Genomic DNA, 17,745 nt, shown 5'->3' with positions numbered 1-17,745 from the left:
TAAAGGATTAAATAAAACAAATAAAAGAATACTTCAAATAAAAGTTATATGGTTTTTAATGAACTGTACGATAGTACTCCCAGATTTGGTGAAAAAGTCATTGTTTAGAAATCCCCGCCACCACTGGTTTGTTTTTCATTCCGACATTTGAATAAGACCAAAATGTGTAGCATCGTTATTACAAAATTCAGTCGTATATGATGAAGTGGTATTCCACAGACGTCTTTCTCAGAAATAAGCTAGAAATCTCTCTATATCGATGTACGCGCGCCCGATATGTGTCAGCTTCAGTGCCAATTGTCATGTTGGATTGTTTAATAAGCCTTTCCCATATAAATATATTCTAAATGTATATTCTATATATATTGTTCTACATATTTTTTCTTTTAATTTTATGACATATAAAATATTTTGTGCTGCATTTGTGTTTTCCTTTCACATTTAGTGTATTTTTTTATTTTCAAGTTGCAACATTTTCAGATTTAATTATGTTATATTTGAAATTGACTGTTCATTATTGTTATATGATTATTGTAAACTGTACAATAATGAGAAACGGGTTCGGCTAAAAATAATGCTGAATGCATTTTGATATACAGATATTTCTAGCTTATTTCTGACAAACCTGTTGTGGGTTGGCATGAGAGCCAACACCGGGTACTAGAGGAAGCCGAAAGGCACGCCCTCCAGCTCACGCAGGCTGGCGTGAGGTCTGGAACTGGACAAGGAATTTAGACTTCAGAAAAACGGACGTAGCTGGTGGAATACTTAATTTAATCCACCAAGGATGAGCGTCGCTCTTGACGGCACATGATTACTGTATCAATAGTAACTGGTAATGGCGCCTTGCTAGGTCGCAGCAAACGACGTAGCTGAAGGCCATGCCAACTATCGTCTCGACAAATGAGAGCGTATTTTGTCAGTGAACCATCGCTAGCAAAGTCGGTTGTACAACTGGGGCGTGTGCTAGGAAGTCTCTCTAGACCTGCCGTGTGGCGGCGCTCGGTCTGCAATCACTGATAGTGGCGACACGCGGGTCCGACGTATACTAACGAACCGCGGCCGATTTAAAGGTTACCACCTAGCAAGTGTGGTGTCTGGCGGTGACACCACAAAACCCGTCTTTGGAATACCACTTCATAATATATGACTGAATTTGATATGAGCGATTCCACACGTTTTGTTATTAGTCTCATGTCAGAAAACAAAGTATTGGGGCAGAGCGAATTTCGAAAAAAATTACTTTTCCGACAAATCTAGATGCGCCATTGGAAAGCACATCAAAAACCATAGAATCTTTATTTGTAGTTTTTTTTCATATGTGTTATCTTTTCAACAGTATTCATTCAGAAATATTAAACTCAGTTTTCTGAGGGGGTGTTTCACCCTCTTAACGGCCGTATGGACACATATAAAAAAAACTGTGTCCCTTGTTTTGCTCTACACTACAACAAATTCAAAGCTGATCAAAATCGAAGTGTATTACTTGGGTAGGTTTACATGTCACTGACGTTACCTTTCAACAAGATAATGCGATACGGTCTTCGACTGTTTCCCTTTGCAGCAAGTTCTCCAGATCTCACACCCACTAAAAACCCATCAGGCCCTGAGAACCGCAAGGACTTAAAGCACACCATCGTCGATTTAGATATTGTAGTATGTAGGCATTGTCCTGATATCTGTTGATTCTATGGTTAGCCAGAATTATCTGTGCTCTAGGTACACATTGTATATATGAGCATCCAGGAAAAGCTGCCTCGCAGATCTCTCTTGGATCGCTTCCATATGGGTCCAACGACGGTGTGCTTTAGGCTGTTATGGGTCTCAGCCACTCATACGCTAATGGGATAACGAGTGACTGGAACGCCACCACACGCAAACCGCTGGATGAAATCTGGCAAAGAGTTAAATCTGCACACAATGACGTGTCTGCCATCGATCAATACGATGTCCACCCGGATTAGAGCCATGTTTCTGACAGAGGTAGCAGCTCTGTGAACTATATTTCGCATCCTGTATTCCTCCAGATCACCTAAATATTTAGTCAGCCACTCTTAGACTATTATTCAACCGATCTGCTCTGTGATAGCACGTCGGAAAAACGAACATTTAAATCCTGTGGGAGTTCTGATTTATCGTATTTTATTATGATAGTCATTTCTCCCTGTGTAGGTGAGAGTCAACAATTTTTTTTTCATTTGGAAGAGAAAGTTGATATTTGAAATTTCATGAAAAGATTTCGCCATAACGACAAACGGCAGATCGCATATCATATCAGTGACACTCTCACCTCTGTTTCGTGATAATACATAACAAGCTGCCTTTCTTTGAAATTTTTCGATGCCCTCCTCCAGTGCTATTTGGTAAGGCTCCCATACCGGGCAGCAATATTCCAGAAGGTGACGGACAAACGTAGAATAGGCATCCTCTTTAGCAGATGCAGAGTAAATGTTTAAGAAAACCAAACGCTAAGCTCATCATCCTGCTATCTCACAACTGTTACCATACTCCATAGGCACGCAATTTGATTAGCAGCTGCTTGTAAGGAACTGTGTCAGATCTAGGATAGCATTCATTACTTCGTGTGAATAAAGAGCCGTTAGTGTTTCAAAATATCGAGATTTTCTGAATCGATGCTTGTTATGTATCAATAAATACCGTTCTTCGAAGTATTTCATAATGTTGGAACACATTATATGTTCCAAAATCCTACTAGAATTCGATGTCAATGATGTCTATCTATAAGTCGGCGGATTATTTGTGTTTCTTTTCTCGTGTACTGGTGTGATCTGTAAATTTGAAATATTACTGCAGCGTTAGTACAGGCAGGTGCCTTTCAAAAGTAGTGTGGATTTTGTGTACACGTTTCAGCGACATCTTATTACAACGCCTTTCATTAAAAATGCAAAGAATTTGCTCCTTGCGAAGTGTAGCTGAAGACTGAAAAAAGCGCAGGTCATTCAAGTTTTCAAGAAGGATCTTCGAACAGACGCACAATACTGTGGGCCTATATCTTTGACGTCGGTCAGTTGCAGAATTTTGGAACATGTTTTATGCTCGCGTATTATGACATTTCTGGTGGCCGAAAATATTCTCTGAGGGAACCAACATGCGTTCCGAAGTCTTTGGAATCTAGCTGGCACCGTTTACCCACGAGACCCAGAGAGCAGTAGATACTAGCACCCAGGTGGATGCCGTGTTGCTTGACTTCCGGAAGGCATTCGATACAATTCCACACTGCCACCTAATGAGCAAAATACCAGCGTACTGAATGTAAGACCAACTGATGTGATTGGATTGAAGAGTTTCTAGTAAACAGAACAGCATGTCATTCCGAACCGGGAGAAGTCTTCAGACGGATTGAAGAGTTTCTAGTAAACAGAACAGCATGTCATTCCGAACCGGGAGAAGTCTTCAGACGTAAAAGTTACTCCCGGCGTGCCCCAGGGGAGTGTTACAGTACCATTACTTTTACAGTATATATAAATGACTTGTAAGATAATGGCGGAAGTTCGATGAGGCTTTTAGCGGATGATGGCGTTGTATACAGAGAAGTCGCGAGGCTAGAAAACTATAGCGAAATGCAGGTATACCTGCAGAGGGTCAGTTCTTGCTGCGGGGAATCCCAAATTGACACTCGACATAAATGTAAAGCATCGCGAATGCATAGACAGAAAGACCCTTCGTTGTATGATTACACAACTGTAGAACAATCACTGGTAGCAGTTACTTCCATATCTAGGAGTACGATTAGGAGCGATTTAAAATGAGCAGCCACATAAAATTAATCGCGAGTAATGCAGATGCCAGACTGAGACTCATTGGGAGAGTCCTAGGGGAAATGTAGTCCCTCAACAAAGGCAGTAGCTTACAAAACACTCTTTCGACCAACGCCTGAATATTGCTCGTCTGCATGGGATCTGCACCGTATAGGACTGATAGCGGAAATAGAGAAGATCCAAAGAAGAGCGGTGCAGTTCTCTACAAGTTCATTTAGTAATCACGACAGCGTCACAGTGATTATCAACCACCTCCATTGGCGGAGGTTGCAAGAGTGGCGTTCTGCGTCACGGTGTGGATTATTGTCAAAGTTCCGAGATCGTAGAGAAGAGTAAAACAATATATTGCTTTCCCCCACGTACACCTCGTGAAAAGACCATGAAGATAAAATTAGAGAATTTTGAGCCCACAAGAAGACTTACCGGCAATCGTTCTTCCCACGAACTATTTGCGACTGGAACAGTGATAGCGTTGGGTTTTGAGGGAATGCATAAAAATTCGCCACCTTGTTTACCTTCGAAAGGACGAGGCTGGTATAGGCACATATTTGAGAGGGATCAGACACTGCCCCTCCCCCCCCCCCCTCACTCCTCCACAACAAAAAAAGCAGAAGAAATGTATTAATTCATATGTTTTATTGCTATTATTATTAAAATTCTAGGCACATATGCCATGTTAAATGCGAGGGTGGTTGGCAATTTATATTTTCTGTATGGTGGGAGGATGGTAGTTTAAATAGACACTGAAAAACTGTGACCCCCTCAGAACGGAACCATGAATCCGTGCCAGAACTAATGTCACATACATCCACAAGATCTCTGGCAGCACGAATGCATTCAGCAGTCCATGACGAAGACGATGTAGGCTATAGTCGATATCTTGCATTTTAATTCGAATTTGATTCGAAAAGAGCTCCGAGAGTATTTTATGCAGGTATGTCGTCGTAAAAAAAAATGGTTCCCATATTGCGATACAGGGTTGGTACCGTATAATGTCGCCGTATATGCTAGCGAGATCATTTAATAAGAGTTCTAGCGGGTCCTCTTCATTCAAGCAGCGATTTACCAATTTAAACGATGAGAGGCCCCAACCAATAAGCAAGTGGCCACGTGTTACCTTAATGGACTCCAAGGATGTTACCAATAGACACTGCGGATGCGGCATCTCTCCTTGATGTGATGTCTGCTGCCAACATCCATTCTCTGTTCATTTGTTACTCTGTAGTGTGCGGAAGGCGGCACTCCGGTTTGGTGTCTAGCGGAAAGGGTCGCGTGATCCGGCAACGATCTCGGATGTGAAGTTCTTGACATCCGATAGTCGATGGAGAATTGCCAGTGTGTTGACGTTTGTCATTTAAAAAACAAAAAGGCTTTTCAATTTAAAACAAAAAGTTTTTGTATTATATCTGTACTAATATAGATATTTAGTGTAACTAACCAGCTCTATATATTTTTAATTTAAAAACAATGAATGTGCTAAAATGTATTTTTATGACACTAAAACAACTTTCTGGACAAACTGCAAATCACCATTGTTGTTACACTCACACGACAAGCTTAAAAATACCAACACAGTCCTGGTTCAGATATAATTTTTTTCATTAAAATAAGAACCAATCTACACATAAAAAATCTGATTTATAGAAAATCGATATTTCAAATCAGGCACGTCGTCAGAATCAATATAACTAAGACAACTTACAAAAAAAGTCGATATATCAATAGTTCACAAAATGTTGCCACCTCTATGTGTAACCGTCTCTGCATTCTCTTCAACCAAGTCTACATTCGCAAGTAGGACAGATGTATTAATTAAGTGCAGCAGTTTGATATTCTACAAGGTGACTTCAAAAAGTAAGTGAACATTATTATGGCAAGTAACTTTTGTTGAATGTTGCACAATAATTTGGGTCAAGAGACCACGCGATGAAAGGCATGAGGAGTAGTCTTTAACCTACCATCGACAACAAGGTAGTTAGAGATGGAGCACTTGCTCGAATTGGTAAAAGTTGGGGAAGGGAACTGGCCGTGACATTTTTAAAGACATCGTCCTAACATTCGGTTACGCGATTTAGGGGAAATCATGAGAAGCCTACATCTGGATGATCGGACGGGGATTTGAACCCTCGTCCACGCCAATGTGAGTCCAGTGTCCTAACCACTGCGCCATATCTCTCGCTCGAAGCTATTAGAGAACCGCTGCGTGAACTTCCTCATCGTTGGAAAATCTTTCCTCCCTCCCCCCCCCCCCTTTTCCCCGCAGACTTTCTTCCAGCTTGCCGAAAAGACGGAAATCTCATGGTGCAACATTTGGACTATACGCCAGATCAGCATCATCCACAAATGTTCGGCATTGGTCAAATTGCTGGCACCATTTCAAGGTGAATCTATGTGCAGTTCAGATGTTTTGCCTACAAGAATCGTACTGTCTAGCATACTTCGAGTTTGGAGTACTTTTTCGGTCTCCGCACCACATCGGTAGTACACTGTGCTACATCTGTTATCCGTACCGCGGCAAAAGTGTCTGCATGAAATCAGGAACATGAATTCTCTAGTTGTGCATTGGCCTCAATGTGGGATGACATGAGAGTACTTTCTGAAGTCCCTGTGGTGGTCAATCCACCCTAATCAGGCAATTGCTGTTGAGCGGGAGGGCCGGGCCACCTAAGCAACATTCACAGTTTATAACAACAACACTTTTATTAAAAGTTTCCTTTAGGAAATAAAATTTTATCTTTAAAATTTTTGTGATAAGCTAAGTTAGCAAAGAATCCTTACAAGTACGGGCAAGCGCCCTATTCAAACAACAACATTAATGTAACTCTTCAGGCTTTCCCGGCTATCTAATGACATCTTGGGTTGTCGGGTGTTCTGCCGGATATCAGCGTCGTACTTGCACGATATTTCGGTCACGTAGCTCGAGACCTTCATCAGGTGCGACCTGAGACAGTCTCAGGTCGCACCTGATGAAGGTCTCGAGCTACGTGACCGAAATATCGTGCAAGTACGACGCTGATATCCGGCAGAACACCCGACAACCCAAGATGTCGTTAACAACATTAATCTTTAAACAGGCGCCGCGTGGGATTAGCCGCTTCAGTCATGGACTGTGCGGTTGGTCCCGGTGGAGGTTAGAGTCCTCCCTCGGGGATGGGTGTGTGTGTTTGTCCTTAGGATAATTTAGGTTAAGTAGTGTGTAAGCTTAGGGACTGATGACCTTAGCAGTTTAGTCTCATAAGATTTCACACACATTTTTGTCTTTAAACAGGCATTAAGTGATTCGGAAGTTAATTAAATTCTGTACACAGTAAAACTCGCAAAAGGAGACTACAATAATGAGTTAAAGTTTAACCAATCATGGATTTCACAATTTTTTAAAAATAAAACACAAACAGATACACCCCTTCGTGACAGATTTTCGAAGCAGGTGACGTCACATAGGCACGAGATAAGTCAAGTAGCAGAAAGAGAGGGGGGGGGGGGGGGGCACTGGACCCAGACCAGAGGGGACTAGACACAGAACCCACAGCAAGCGGGCAAGCTAGACAGGGTGCTAAACACAGTACAATATAAGACACTGAAAAAAGGTCTTATCTTAGAGGCCGTGCTACTACACAATTTCAGAGAAAGGGGCGGGTGGGGGGGGGGGGGGGAGGGAGGGGAACGGCAAACATTAATTCCTCAAACGTAAAATAACTACGATGTATAAAATAATAGCCTATTTCACGAACATTGAAATAAAATAGTCACGGGTGAATCAATAACTAATGCCCTTGACGTAACCGTAAAGGACGTGGACGAATAGCATAATACCAAGTCAGCTTAGGAATTTAAACTACACTAGTAGGTTAACATATGCTCACTGAAACTGAGGAGCTCATTTAAATTACCCCTTAACAGGATACTGATAAACTTAAACAGTCAAGTAAGACTACCATTTCACTTTTTACGAGTGAACCAGTAATGCAGTTAGATAACACAGAACGCACAGATTGCCGGCCGGTGTGGCCAAGCGGTTCTAGGCGCTTCAGTCTGGAACCGCGCGACCGCTACGGTCGCAGGTTCGAATCCTGCCTCGGACATGGATGTGTCTGATGTCCTTAGGTTAGTTAGGTTTAAGTAGTTCTAAGTTCTAGGGGGCTCATGACCTCCGATGTTAAGTCCCATAGTGCTCAGAGCCATTTTTGAACGTACAGATTCAATGTTATGCCTGTGCTTTGAACCAATTATAATAACGTCCACACAGCTCAGTGTACCAGGAAAAATATCACAGTTTCACCATACTGGCTTATACCGTCCGTCACTCCGAATAGCAATCGTACCAATTAATAAACCTCCCTTACTCGGACTGTATCACATCACAAACCCAGATAAAGCTTTAACCAAACACAATAACACGTGTTTACTTAAACAGCACTAAGTAGAGGGAACCTTTTGGTTGGCAAGACAACAGTTTCCAGTCATGGTGCCGATACTTGGGAAGAAAGGATCAGTATAATATGCCCACCAAAAACATGACAAGCAATTCTCATCAAATCTTTTATGAAATACTTTAGAGATCCAAATCAGGGCCGCACGACTCGATTCGGGTAATGTGGCCGAATCCAGTTCCCACACTACAAACCAGGTTCGGTCTTGTAAACGTGTCAAACACACCACAACCTCCGCGTCGTGCCCTGGCCTGCTAACCACGCGTCCCCCAGATTCCCTAGCGCAGCGAGGCTCTCCCGGCTGTCCCTCCCTAGCGCCACACGCCCGTCGCTGCCATAAGCCACGTCAAACGGCCGAGCCCAAAGAACACACCATGCCGCCCCGATCGATCAATCGATACGAGCCGGCACGGCTCAGTCCCAACGTCTTTTGTCTACAGTCGGTTATAATGTTAAAAATCTTAGCTTATGTATTGTGCATATATGGATACTAGAAAATAATCTTAAGTCGTTGTTTGAACTCTTTATATCGTATTTTCTCTGTATAGACCATTTCAATATTAGCACCAAGCTGTTAGTAGTATGGTTCCATACATCCGAACAAAACAAAAGTTGTGCTGTAGCACGGAACACGAAGGTAGACGATTCCGATGTTGTTGTTGTTGTTGTTGTTGTGGTCTTCAGTCCTGAGACTGGTTTGATGCAGCTCTCCATGCTACTCTATCCTGTGCAAGCTTCTTCATCTCCCAGTACTTCCTGCAACCCACATCCTTCTGAATCTGCTTAGTGTATTCATCTCTTGGTGTCCCTCTACGATTTTTACCCTCCACGCTGCCCTCCAATGCTAAATTTGTGATCCCTTGATGCCTCAGAACATGTCCTACTAACCGGTCCCTTCTTTTTGTCAAGTTGTGCCACATACTCCTCTTCTCCCCAATTCTATTGAGTACTTCATCATTAGTTATGTGATCCACCCATCTAATCTTCAGCATTCTTCTGTAGCACCACATTTCGAAAGCTTGTATTCTCTTCTTGTCCAAACTATTTATCGTCCATGTTTCACTTCCATACATGGCTACACTCCATACAAATACTTTCAGAAACGACTTCCTGATACTTAAATCTATACTCGATGTTAACAAATTTCTCTTCTTCAGAAACGCTTTCCTTGTCATTGCCAGTCTACATTTTATATCCTCTCTACTTTGACCGACATCAGTTATTTTGCTCCCCAAATAGCAAAACTCCTTTACTACTTTAAGTGTCTCATTTCCTAATCTAATTCCTTCAGCATCATCCGACATAATTCGACCACATCCTCGTTTTGCCTTTGTTGATGTTCATCTTATATCCTCCTTTCAAGACACTGTCCATTCCATTCAACTGCTCTTCCAAGTCCTTTGCTGTCTCTAATAGAATTACAATGTCATCGGCGAACCTCAAAGTTTTTATTTCTTCTCCATGGATTTTAATACCTACTCAGAATTTTTCTTTTGTTTCCTTTACTGCTTGCTCAATATACAGATTGAATAACATCGTGGAGAGGCTACAACCCTATCTCACTCCCTTCCCAACCACTGCTTCCCTTTCATTCCCCTCGACTCTTATAACTACCATCTGGTTTCTGTACAAATTGTAAATAGCCTTTCGCTCCCTGTATTTTACCCCTGCCACCTTTATAATTTGAAAGAGAGTATTCCAATCAACATTGTCAAAAGCTTTCTCTAAGTCTACAAATTCTAGAAACGTAGGTTTTCCTTTCCTTAATCTTTCTTCTAAGATAAGTCGTAAGGTCAGTACTGCCTCACGTATTCCAACATTTCTACGGAATCCAAACTGATCTTCCCCGAGGTCGCCTTCTACCAGTTTTTCCATTTGTCTGTAAAGAATTTGCGTTAGTATTTTGCAGCTGTGACTTATTAAACTGATAGTTCGGTAATTTTCACATCTGTCAACACCTGCTTTCTTTGGGATTGAAATTATTATATTCTTCTTGAAGTCTGAGGGTATTTCGCCTGTCTCATACATCTTGCTCACCAGATGGTAGAGTTTTGTCAGGACTGGCTCTCCCAAGGCCGTCAGTAGTTCTAATGGAATGTTGTCTACTCCCGGGGCCTTGTATCGACTCAGGTCTTTCAGTGCTCTGTCAAACTCTCCACGCAGTATAGTATCTCCCATTTCATCTTCATCTACATCCTCTTCCATTTCCATAATATTGTCCTCAAGTACGTCGCCCTTGTATAGACCCTCTATATACTCCTTCCACCTTTCTGCTTTCCCTTCTTTGCTTAGAACTGGTTTTCCAAGCTTGATATTCATACGAGTGATTCTCTTTTCTCCAAAGGTCTCTTTAATTTTCCTGTAGGCAGTATCTATCTTACCCCTAGTGAGGTAAGCCTCTACATCCTTTCATTTGTCCTCTAGCCATCCCTGCTTAGCCATTTTGCACTCTCATTTTTGAGACGTCTGTATTCCTTTTTGCCTGCTTCATTTACTGCATTTTTATATTTTCTCCTTTCATCAATTAAGTTCAATATTTCTTCTGTTACCCAAGGAGTTCTACTAGCCCTCGTCTTTTTACCTACTTGATCCTCTGCTGCTTTCACTACTTCATCCCTCAGAGCTACCCATTCTTCTTCTACTGTACTTCTTTCCCCCATTCCTGTCAATTGTTCCCTTATGCTCTCCCTGAAACTCTGTACAACCTCTGGTTCTCTTAGTTTATCCAGGTTCCATCTCCTTAAATTCACACCTTTTTGCAGTTTCTTCAGTTTTAATCTACAGTTCATAACCAATAGATTGTGGTCAGAGTCCACATCTGCCCCTGGAAATGTCTTACAATTTAAAACCTGGTTCCTAAATCTCTGTCTTACCATTATATAATCTATCTGATACCTTCTAGTATCTCCAGGATTCTTCCATGTACACAACCTTCTTTCATGATTCTTGAACCAAGAGTTAGATTCCGATGTGGCTGATGTAAAAAGCTTCATCATTACTTTTTGGTGGGCAAAGGAAGAAGAGTTTACTGTTTGAAGTGATTTTTAATGCAGAAGTCAATGTTGTACCATGCGTTCTTTCGGCTTTGTTGTTACGTCATCTGCTTCCCGCTGAAAGTAAAACGCATACTTCAGAGTACGGTAGCGTTCGATTCTAAGTGTACGGTAATGATCCAGGCTACTGCTCAATATCGCCTTCCCGATCCATTTAACGTGCAACTGCTATACCCTCCAACCCTACTGCTGTGAGGATTGCGCTGCGTTGCAGCTCCGCATGAAAATATCTGAACAGCCGATCAATACAACATTTTGCGACGAACAGACAGTTAACGTGTAGCCTTTTTTTTCCATTTTACCCACATAATATACTCGACGCAGAGGCTCTACTAAACTCAAAAGCTGTTTCAGCAGTCTGACGTATTCATAACGACGGATTGTTTATTTTAATTCGTAGTTTCAAAATGGTTCAAATGGCTCTGAGCCCTATGGGACTTAACATCTATGGTCATCAGTCCCCTAGAACTTAGAACTACTTAAACCTAACGAACCTGAGGACAGCACACAACACCCAGCCATCACGAGGCAGAGAAAATCCCTGACACCGCCGGGAATCGAACCCCTGAACCCGGGCGTGGGAAGCGAGAACGCTACAGCACGACCACGAGATGCGGGCAATTCGTAGTTTAACTAGCTGAGTACCCGGCATTGCCCTCGTATATATTTATTTCAATCTTGTGTTTGTCCTTCTCTTCCTTCCCCCTCTCTCTGTCCATCTCCTCCTCCCCTCTCCCTGTCCATCTCCTCCTATTCCCTTTCTCTGTCCATTTCCTCCTCCCCTCTCTCTCTGTCCATCTCCTTCTGCTGCTTCTCTACGCCCATCTCTTCTTCGGCTCTTTGTCCTTCACTCCCTCTTTCCTTTCGCTGTCCATCTCCTCCTTCCCTCCCCTCCCCCCCATTTGTGTCCATCGCGTCCTCCTGTCTGTCAATCTTCTCCCCGTCCGTTCTCTCTCCCACCCAAGTAGGAAGCTGGTAGACCTTACCCCTCAGTACTTCATTCAAAAAAATGTTCAAATGTGTGTGAAATCTTATGGGACTTAACTGCTATGGTCATCAGTCCCTAAGCTTACACACTACTTAACCTAAATTATCCTAAGGACAAACACACACACACCCATGCCCGAGGGAGGACTCGAACCTCCGCCAGGACCAACCGCACAGTCCATCACTGCAGCGCCTAAGAACGCTCGGCCAGTCCCACGCGGCGTACTTCATTCCAGATCGTAACTAATATGTGTGCCACATCTGATTGAAATCGTTCCAGGGATTTAGGATGAGCTTTTTATCCGTGGCTTTCCCACTTACCCACAATTAGTCCAACCTGCTACGGAATAAGCCTTGGTAACTGCGCAGTTTCTTTGATCACCACCGGTAACTGCTACAGTAGGACTTATCCTTAAAATGAATAGCCAGACGCTTCTTTTCAAGTTCTAAATTGGAAGTTTACCAGTCTTCAATCACGTTCTTAAGATCCTACCGGTGATGACCAGATCTCTTACAGTCTCTAACTTTTATGAACAGGTAGTTAGTTCGGACACGTGAAGAACATGATAATTCTTATTTCTTCAAAAGTAAAATTTCACACTGTGCAGATGAACTGAACACAAAAATGGTTCAAATGGCTCTGAGTACTATGGGACGTAACATCTGAGGTCAACAGTCCCCTAGAACTTAGAACTACTTAAACCTAACTAACCTAAGGACATCACACACATCCATGCCCGAGGCAGGATTCGAACCTGCGACCGTAGCGGTCGCGTGGTTCCAGACAAATTCCTAGAACCGCTTGGCCACACCGGCCGGCGCTTCACACTCTAACAACCCTACCAGAACAAAGGTCAAAAATTAATTATAATTGTTGTGTTGCTCACGCTGCTAAATATTGCATTTTCGGGCAACAAGAAAGTTATATTATGTGGCATTAGAGCATAGTTAATAAAGTCATTTCTTGAAATAATGGATAAACTAGGCACTCATCTTTTCGTGTTTCCCACGCTGGTCTCGTTGTGAACTCATGGCCCAATCGTCGAAAATCTAGGTAGCGATGATTCCAAGCTCGGATGCAAAGAGGCCTAGGTGTTATTCTGCGATATTCAAAAGTTTTATAGATGTGTTTCATAAGCCATTCTTGAAGATTAAACTTTTGCAAGTTAGGACAATGGTGATGCAAAAAAGTAATCAGCACTCCGAATTTAAGTTACACTTCTTTTTATTACTTTGTTGCAATGTCACGTAACTCGTTCCAAAACATCACGTCACAATATAAAACATACTTGAAAATATCTTCCTGACTGTTAAATTTCACATTTCATAAACTGACTACAATTTGCGTCTTTTTAACATGACGACCAAAACTTGACTCTCTAATAACCGCTTACGCGCCCAAAAATCAGAGTTACAAGTACGTCAAAGATCATAGTGACAGCCGGCCGAAGTGGCCGTGCGGTTAAAGGCGCTGCAGTCGCAGGTTCGAATCCTGCATCGGGCATGGATGTTTGTGATGTCCTTAGGTTAGTTAGGTTTAACTAGTTCTAAGTTCTAGGGGACTAATGACCTCAGCAGTTGAGTCTCATAGTGCTCAGAGCCATCACAGTGACAAAAGAAAGAATACACATAAGAATAATATCATTGCAATATATACATATCGATGTACCGAAGTACCTCTACATTAATGAAATCAAATCTGAATGTTGTCACAGAAATATGTTAACTGTTTTACAGAAACACAGTAGAATATTGCTGGTATCGAGAGGTTGAGGTGAGGTGCCGTAATGGTTACGTAATTCAAGTACCATTACAACACGCAATTATGAATAAAAAGTCACAGAACTATGATAAGTCACAAACATTGTTCAAATGATCCAACACATATTTTGATTGTCTTTTGCTCATTATTGTAAAACAAGTTGTCTCAGCCTGGTTTGCAGGCACGGGGATGCAACTCAAAACGTTCCAGAGGCAAGGCTAGGAACAGACGCAAGATTAGCCCTGTATGTAGGCGGTTGCAAGTCTGAACGAAAAATAAAGTAAGACTGAAACGCGAGTGTTGGTCTTATAAAGGACTCGCTCCAGAATATGACTGAACTTCGTTAATTTACAATGGTTTACAAATACTATAGGCCAGGAAGTTCATATTTTATTGCATATTGATCTTTTGATCACATTTTATTTGTGTATTATGTATCATGAGCAGTATTTATTAAAATGCGCAGTACTAATTTACTACGCCTACGCAATGGGAATCGCGGGTTTACGACCGTAGGATTCATTTCGGATGCTAAAATTTAGTAATTTCTAATTAGGGAGTTTTGCTCCTTAATATGGATGTCAGTGGATTCAGAAAAATCAGGCGATCAGAAGTACAGCAACAGACCACAGAAAATTAAAGTAGTTTAGCTAAACCGACACTTGAAGTTTGAACCTGGTGAAATTTTTAATTAGGAATAGCTTTTAAACTAATAAAGTATGGGTTAGCGAAAACACTTTACTGAAAATAAGAAAAATATCTCTTTAATTTTGAAATGGTCTTTCCTTCTGAATTTACCAATTATCTCATAAGATTTTCCCGATGGCTGAATGTACGAAATTTTATAATTGCAACTTTTGTTGGCCATTGTTCCTGATGAAATTAATTAGCTCACTGAATCCAGGACAACGAACTGAATGATCTGAATAACGAAGTTTTATGGAGGGAATTTGTATCTACCATTTTGATAATTTGCATGTTGTGTGCTTAACGTAACAACTTTGACGCGAGAATTTTGCAAAAATGTTAGCGAAAATAATATATAGACCTTAATACATGAAATATAATACATACAAAGTAGGATGGTGGGGTCAATTTGCTCTGTGGCAACATGTCAAATTTATTTCACATATATTAATAATTTTCCACACAAATTTATTTTCGATTAGTCTATTATTCAGTGTTTGGTGAGAATGAGTTTTACTCAAGATTTTCTTCTGATGATGTACACATATTTCACCTGTATCTCTAGAGAATTTCGCCCTGCACTTTCAGTTTCACGCAGCTCAATGTTAACGAAGTCTTACCTCCAGAACTATGTGTCGTACAATGACATAATTTTACTGGTGCATTCAGCGGCATATGTGGATACTCTCTGCGAAATGTGTTGCGATTATAATTAGTAGGAAAGAAGTATTAAATTTAAATGCCATGCATGATGCGGCAGTTTTCCACTCGTTTCAGTATTTGACGTCCTGCTCTAACTGTAGTACGGTGATATAATTTTGCTGGTACGTTGAGTGGTATATGTGAATACCGTCTACAAAATGGGTCGTTAGTACTGTTAGTAGAAAAGAAGTAATGAATTAAAACGTTATGGTTCATGTGGCAGTTTTACTGCATGAACTGCGAAAAAGTGAGCTATAAAACTTTTTCCTTTCATGATTTTGTGGGGTTTGTCAGCGAGAAAACGTTTCGTAAAGGTTTGAAATTATTTTTAATGTTTGTTGCAAGTCACTAAATGCTCTAATTCTTAAATACTGGATGAATAAAGTGTGGGTATTCGTGTGCCGTAGGCTACAATGCATTTTAACCCTCACCCCTCTGAAAAGTGGGCGGTTCTTACCCCCATAGCAATTGTTACCAATCGATAAGAGATATGTATACCAAGTTTGGTTGAAATCGGTCCACTGGTTTAAGAGGAGAGATGGAACATACATACATTCATGCATATATACCTACATTGTTATATTATCTATGGATTCCCCAATAAAATAAATATAGTATTACAAGGGACGTGTTAGCTACTGATTCTACACAGCGTACGAGAAAGCAGAGCACGTTGTGTTTCGCAGCAAGACTCGAAGGAATACTGTCACACTCTCACTTCAATTGAGATGTGCAATCCGCTATGTATTGGCAAAAGGCAGTGACCGTACTCGCAAGAGTGAACAATGTATTCGCCATAGCAAACAAAGTAACTGTACGGCACGTAAGATGTAACTGAAACAAAGACCTAGAGGGATGTGAGACTATCAGTATTTGTATTTGTGATAACTGACTGCTGTCTTCTAAATACCTGCATGAAAGGTAAACGTAGCTCAAATTCGTGTCTCAATATTACATCCGTTGGCTTCGCCAGCTCATAGGTAAATTAGCATCTTTCAACGGAGCGTCGATCTTGGGCTATACTACGGATCAATCTACATCTACATCTACATCCATACTCCGCAAGCCACCTGACGGTGTGTGGCGGAGGGTACCTTGAGTACCTCTATCGGTTCTCCCTTCTATTCCATTCTCGTATTGTTCGTGGAAAGAAGGATTGTCGGTATGCCTCTGTGTGGGCTCTAATCTCTCTGATTTTATCCTCATGGTCTCTTCGCGAGATATACGTAGGAGGGAGCAATATACTGCTTGACTCTTCGGTGAAGGTATGTTCTCGAAACTTTGACAAAAGCCCGTACCGAGCTACTGAGCGTCTCTCCTGCAGAGTCTTCCACTGGAGTTTATCTATCATCTCCGTAACGCTTTCGCGATTACTAAATGATCCTGTAACGAAGCGCGCTGCTCTCCGTTTGATCTTCTCTATATCTTCTATCAACCCCACCTGGTACGGATCCCACACTGCTGAGCAGTATTCAAGCAGTGGGCGAACAAGCGTACTGTAACCTACTTCCTTTGTTTTCGGATTGCATTTCCTTAGGATTCTTCCAATGAATCTCAGTCTGGCATCTGCTTTACCGACGATCAACATTATATGATCATTCCATTTTAAATCACTCCTAATGCGTACTCCCAGATAATTTATGGTATTAACTGCTTCCAGTTGCTGATCGGCTATTTTGTAGCTAAATGATAAAGGATCTATCTTTCTGTGTATTCGCAGCACATTACACTTGTCTACATTGAGATTCAATTGCCATTCCCTGCACCATGCGTCAATTCGCTGCAGATCCTCCTGCATTTCAGTACAATTTTCCATTGTTACAACCTCTCGATACACCACAGCATCATCCGCAAAAAGCCTCAGTGAACTTCCGATGCCATCCACAAGGTCATTTATGTATATTGTGAATAGCAACGGTCCTATGACACTCCCCTGCGGCACACCTGAAATCACTCTTACTTCGGAAGACTTCTCTCCATTGAGAATGACATGCTGCGTCCTGTCATCTAGGAACTCCTCAATCCAATCACACAATTGGTCTGATAGTCCATATGCTCTTACTTTGTTCATTAAACGACTGTGGGGAACTGTATCGAACGCCTTGCGGAAGTCAAGAAACACGGCATCTACCTGTGAACCCGTATCTATGGCCCTCTGAGTCTCGTGGACGAATAGCGCGATCTGGGTTTCACATGACCGTCTTTTTCGAAACCCATGCTGATTCCTACAGAGTAGATTTCTAGGCTCCAGAAAAGTCATTATACTCGAACACAATACGTGTTCCAAAATTCTCTCTCAATCTGTCACTACAACTTTCATTCGAAGTAATTGTTAAAACACGGTG

The 17,745-nt window shown here is 41.6% G+C and overlaps 1 protein-coding gene across 3 annotated transcripts in view; it reads left to right on the top strand.

Annotated features, from left to right (window-relative positions):
* LOC126470293 (uncharacterized) overlaps positions 1–17,745 on the top strand; it is a 602,478-nt gene that overhangs the window by 223,439 nt on the left and 361,294 nt on the right. Inside the window, exon 4 of one of the 3 annotated variants that reach the window (XM_050098048.1) lies at positions 14,193–14,366. The exons of the other annotated variants lie outside the window; for them this stretch is intronic. Coding sequence (XP_049954005.1) covers positions 14,193–14,295 — 103 coding nt within the window. The 3' untranslated portion in view covers positions 14,296–14,366. Of the gene's footprint in view, positions 1–14,192; positions 14,367–17,745 lie in introns of those variants that run through there. 3 annotated transcript variants of the gene reach the window in all.

The sequence above is a fragment of the Schistocerca serialis genome, chromosome 3 (genome assembly GCF_023864345.2).
Source record: "Schistocerca serialis cubense isolate TAMUIC-IGC-003099 chromosome 3, iqSchSeri2.2, whole genome shotgun sequence".
Lineage (NCBI taxonomy): Eukaryota > Metazoa > Arthropoda > Insecta > Orthoptera > Acrididae > Schistocerca > Schistocerca serialis.
This window is presented reverse-complemented; position numbering and strand designations above follow the sequence as displayed.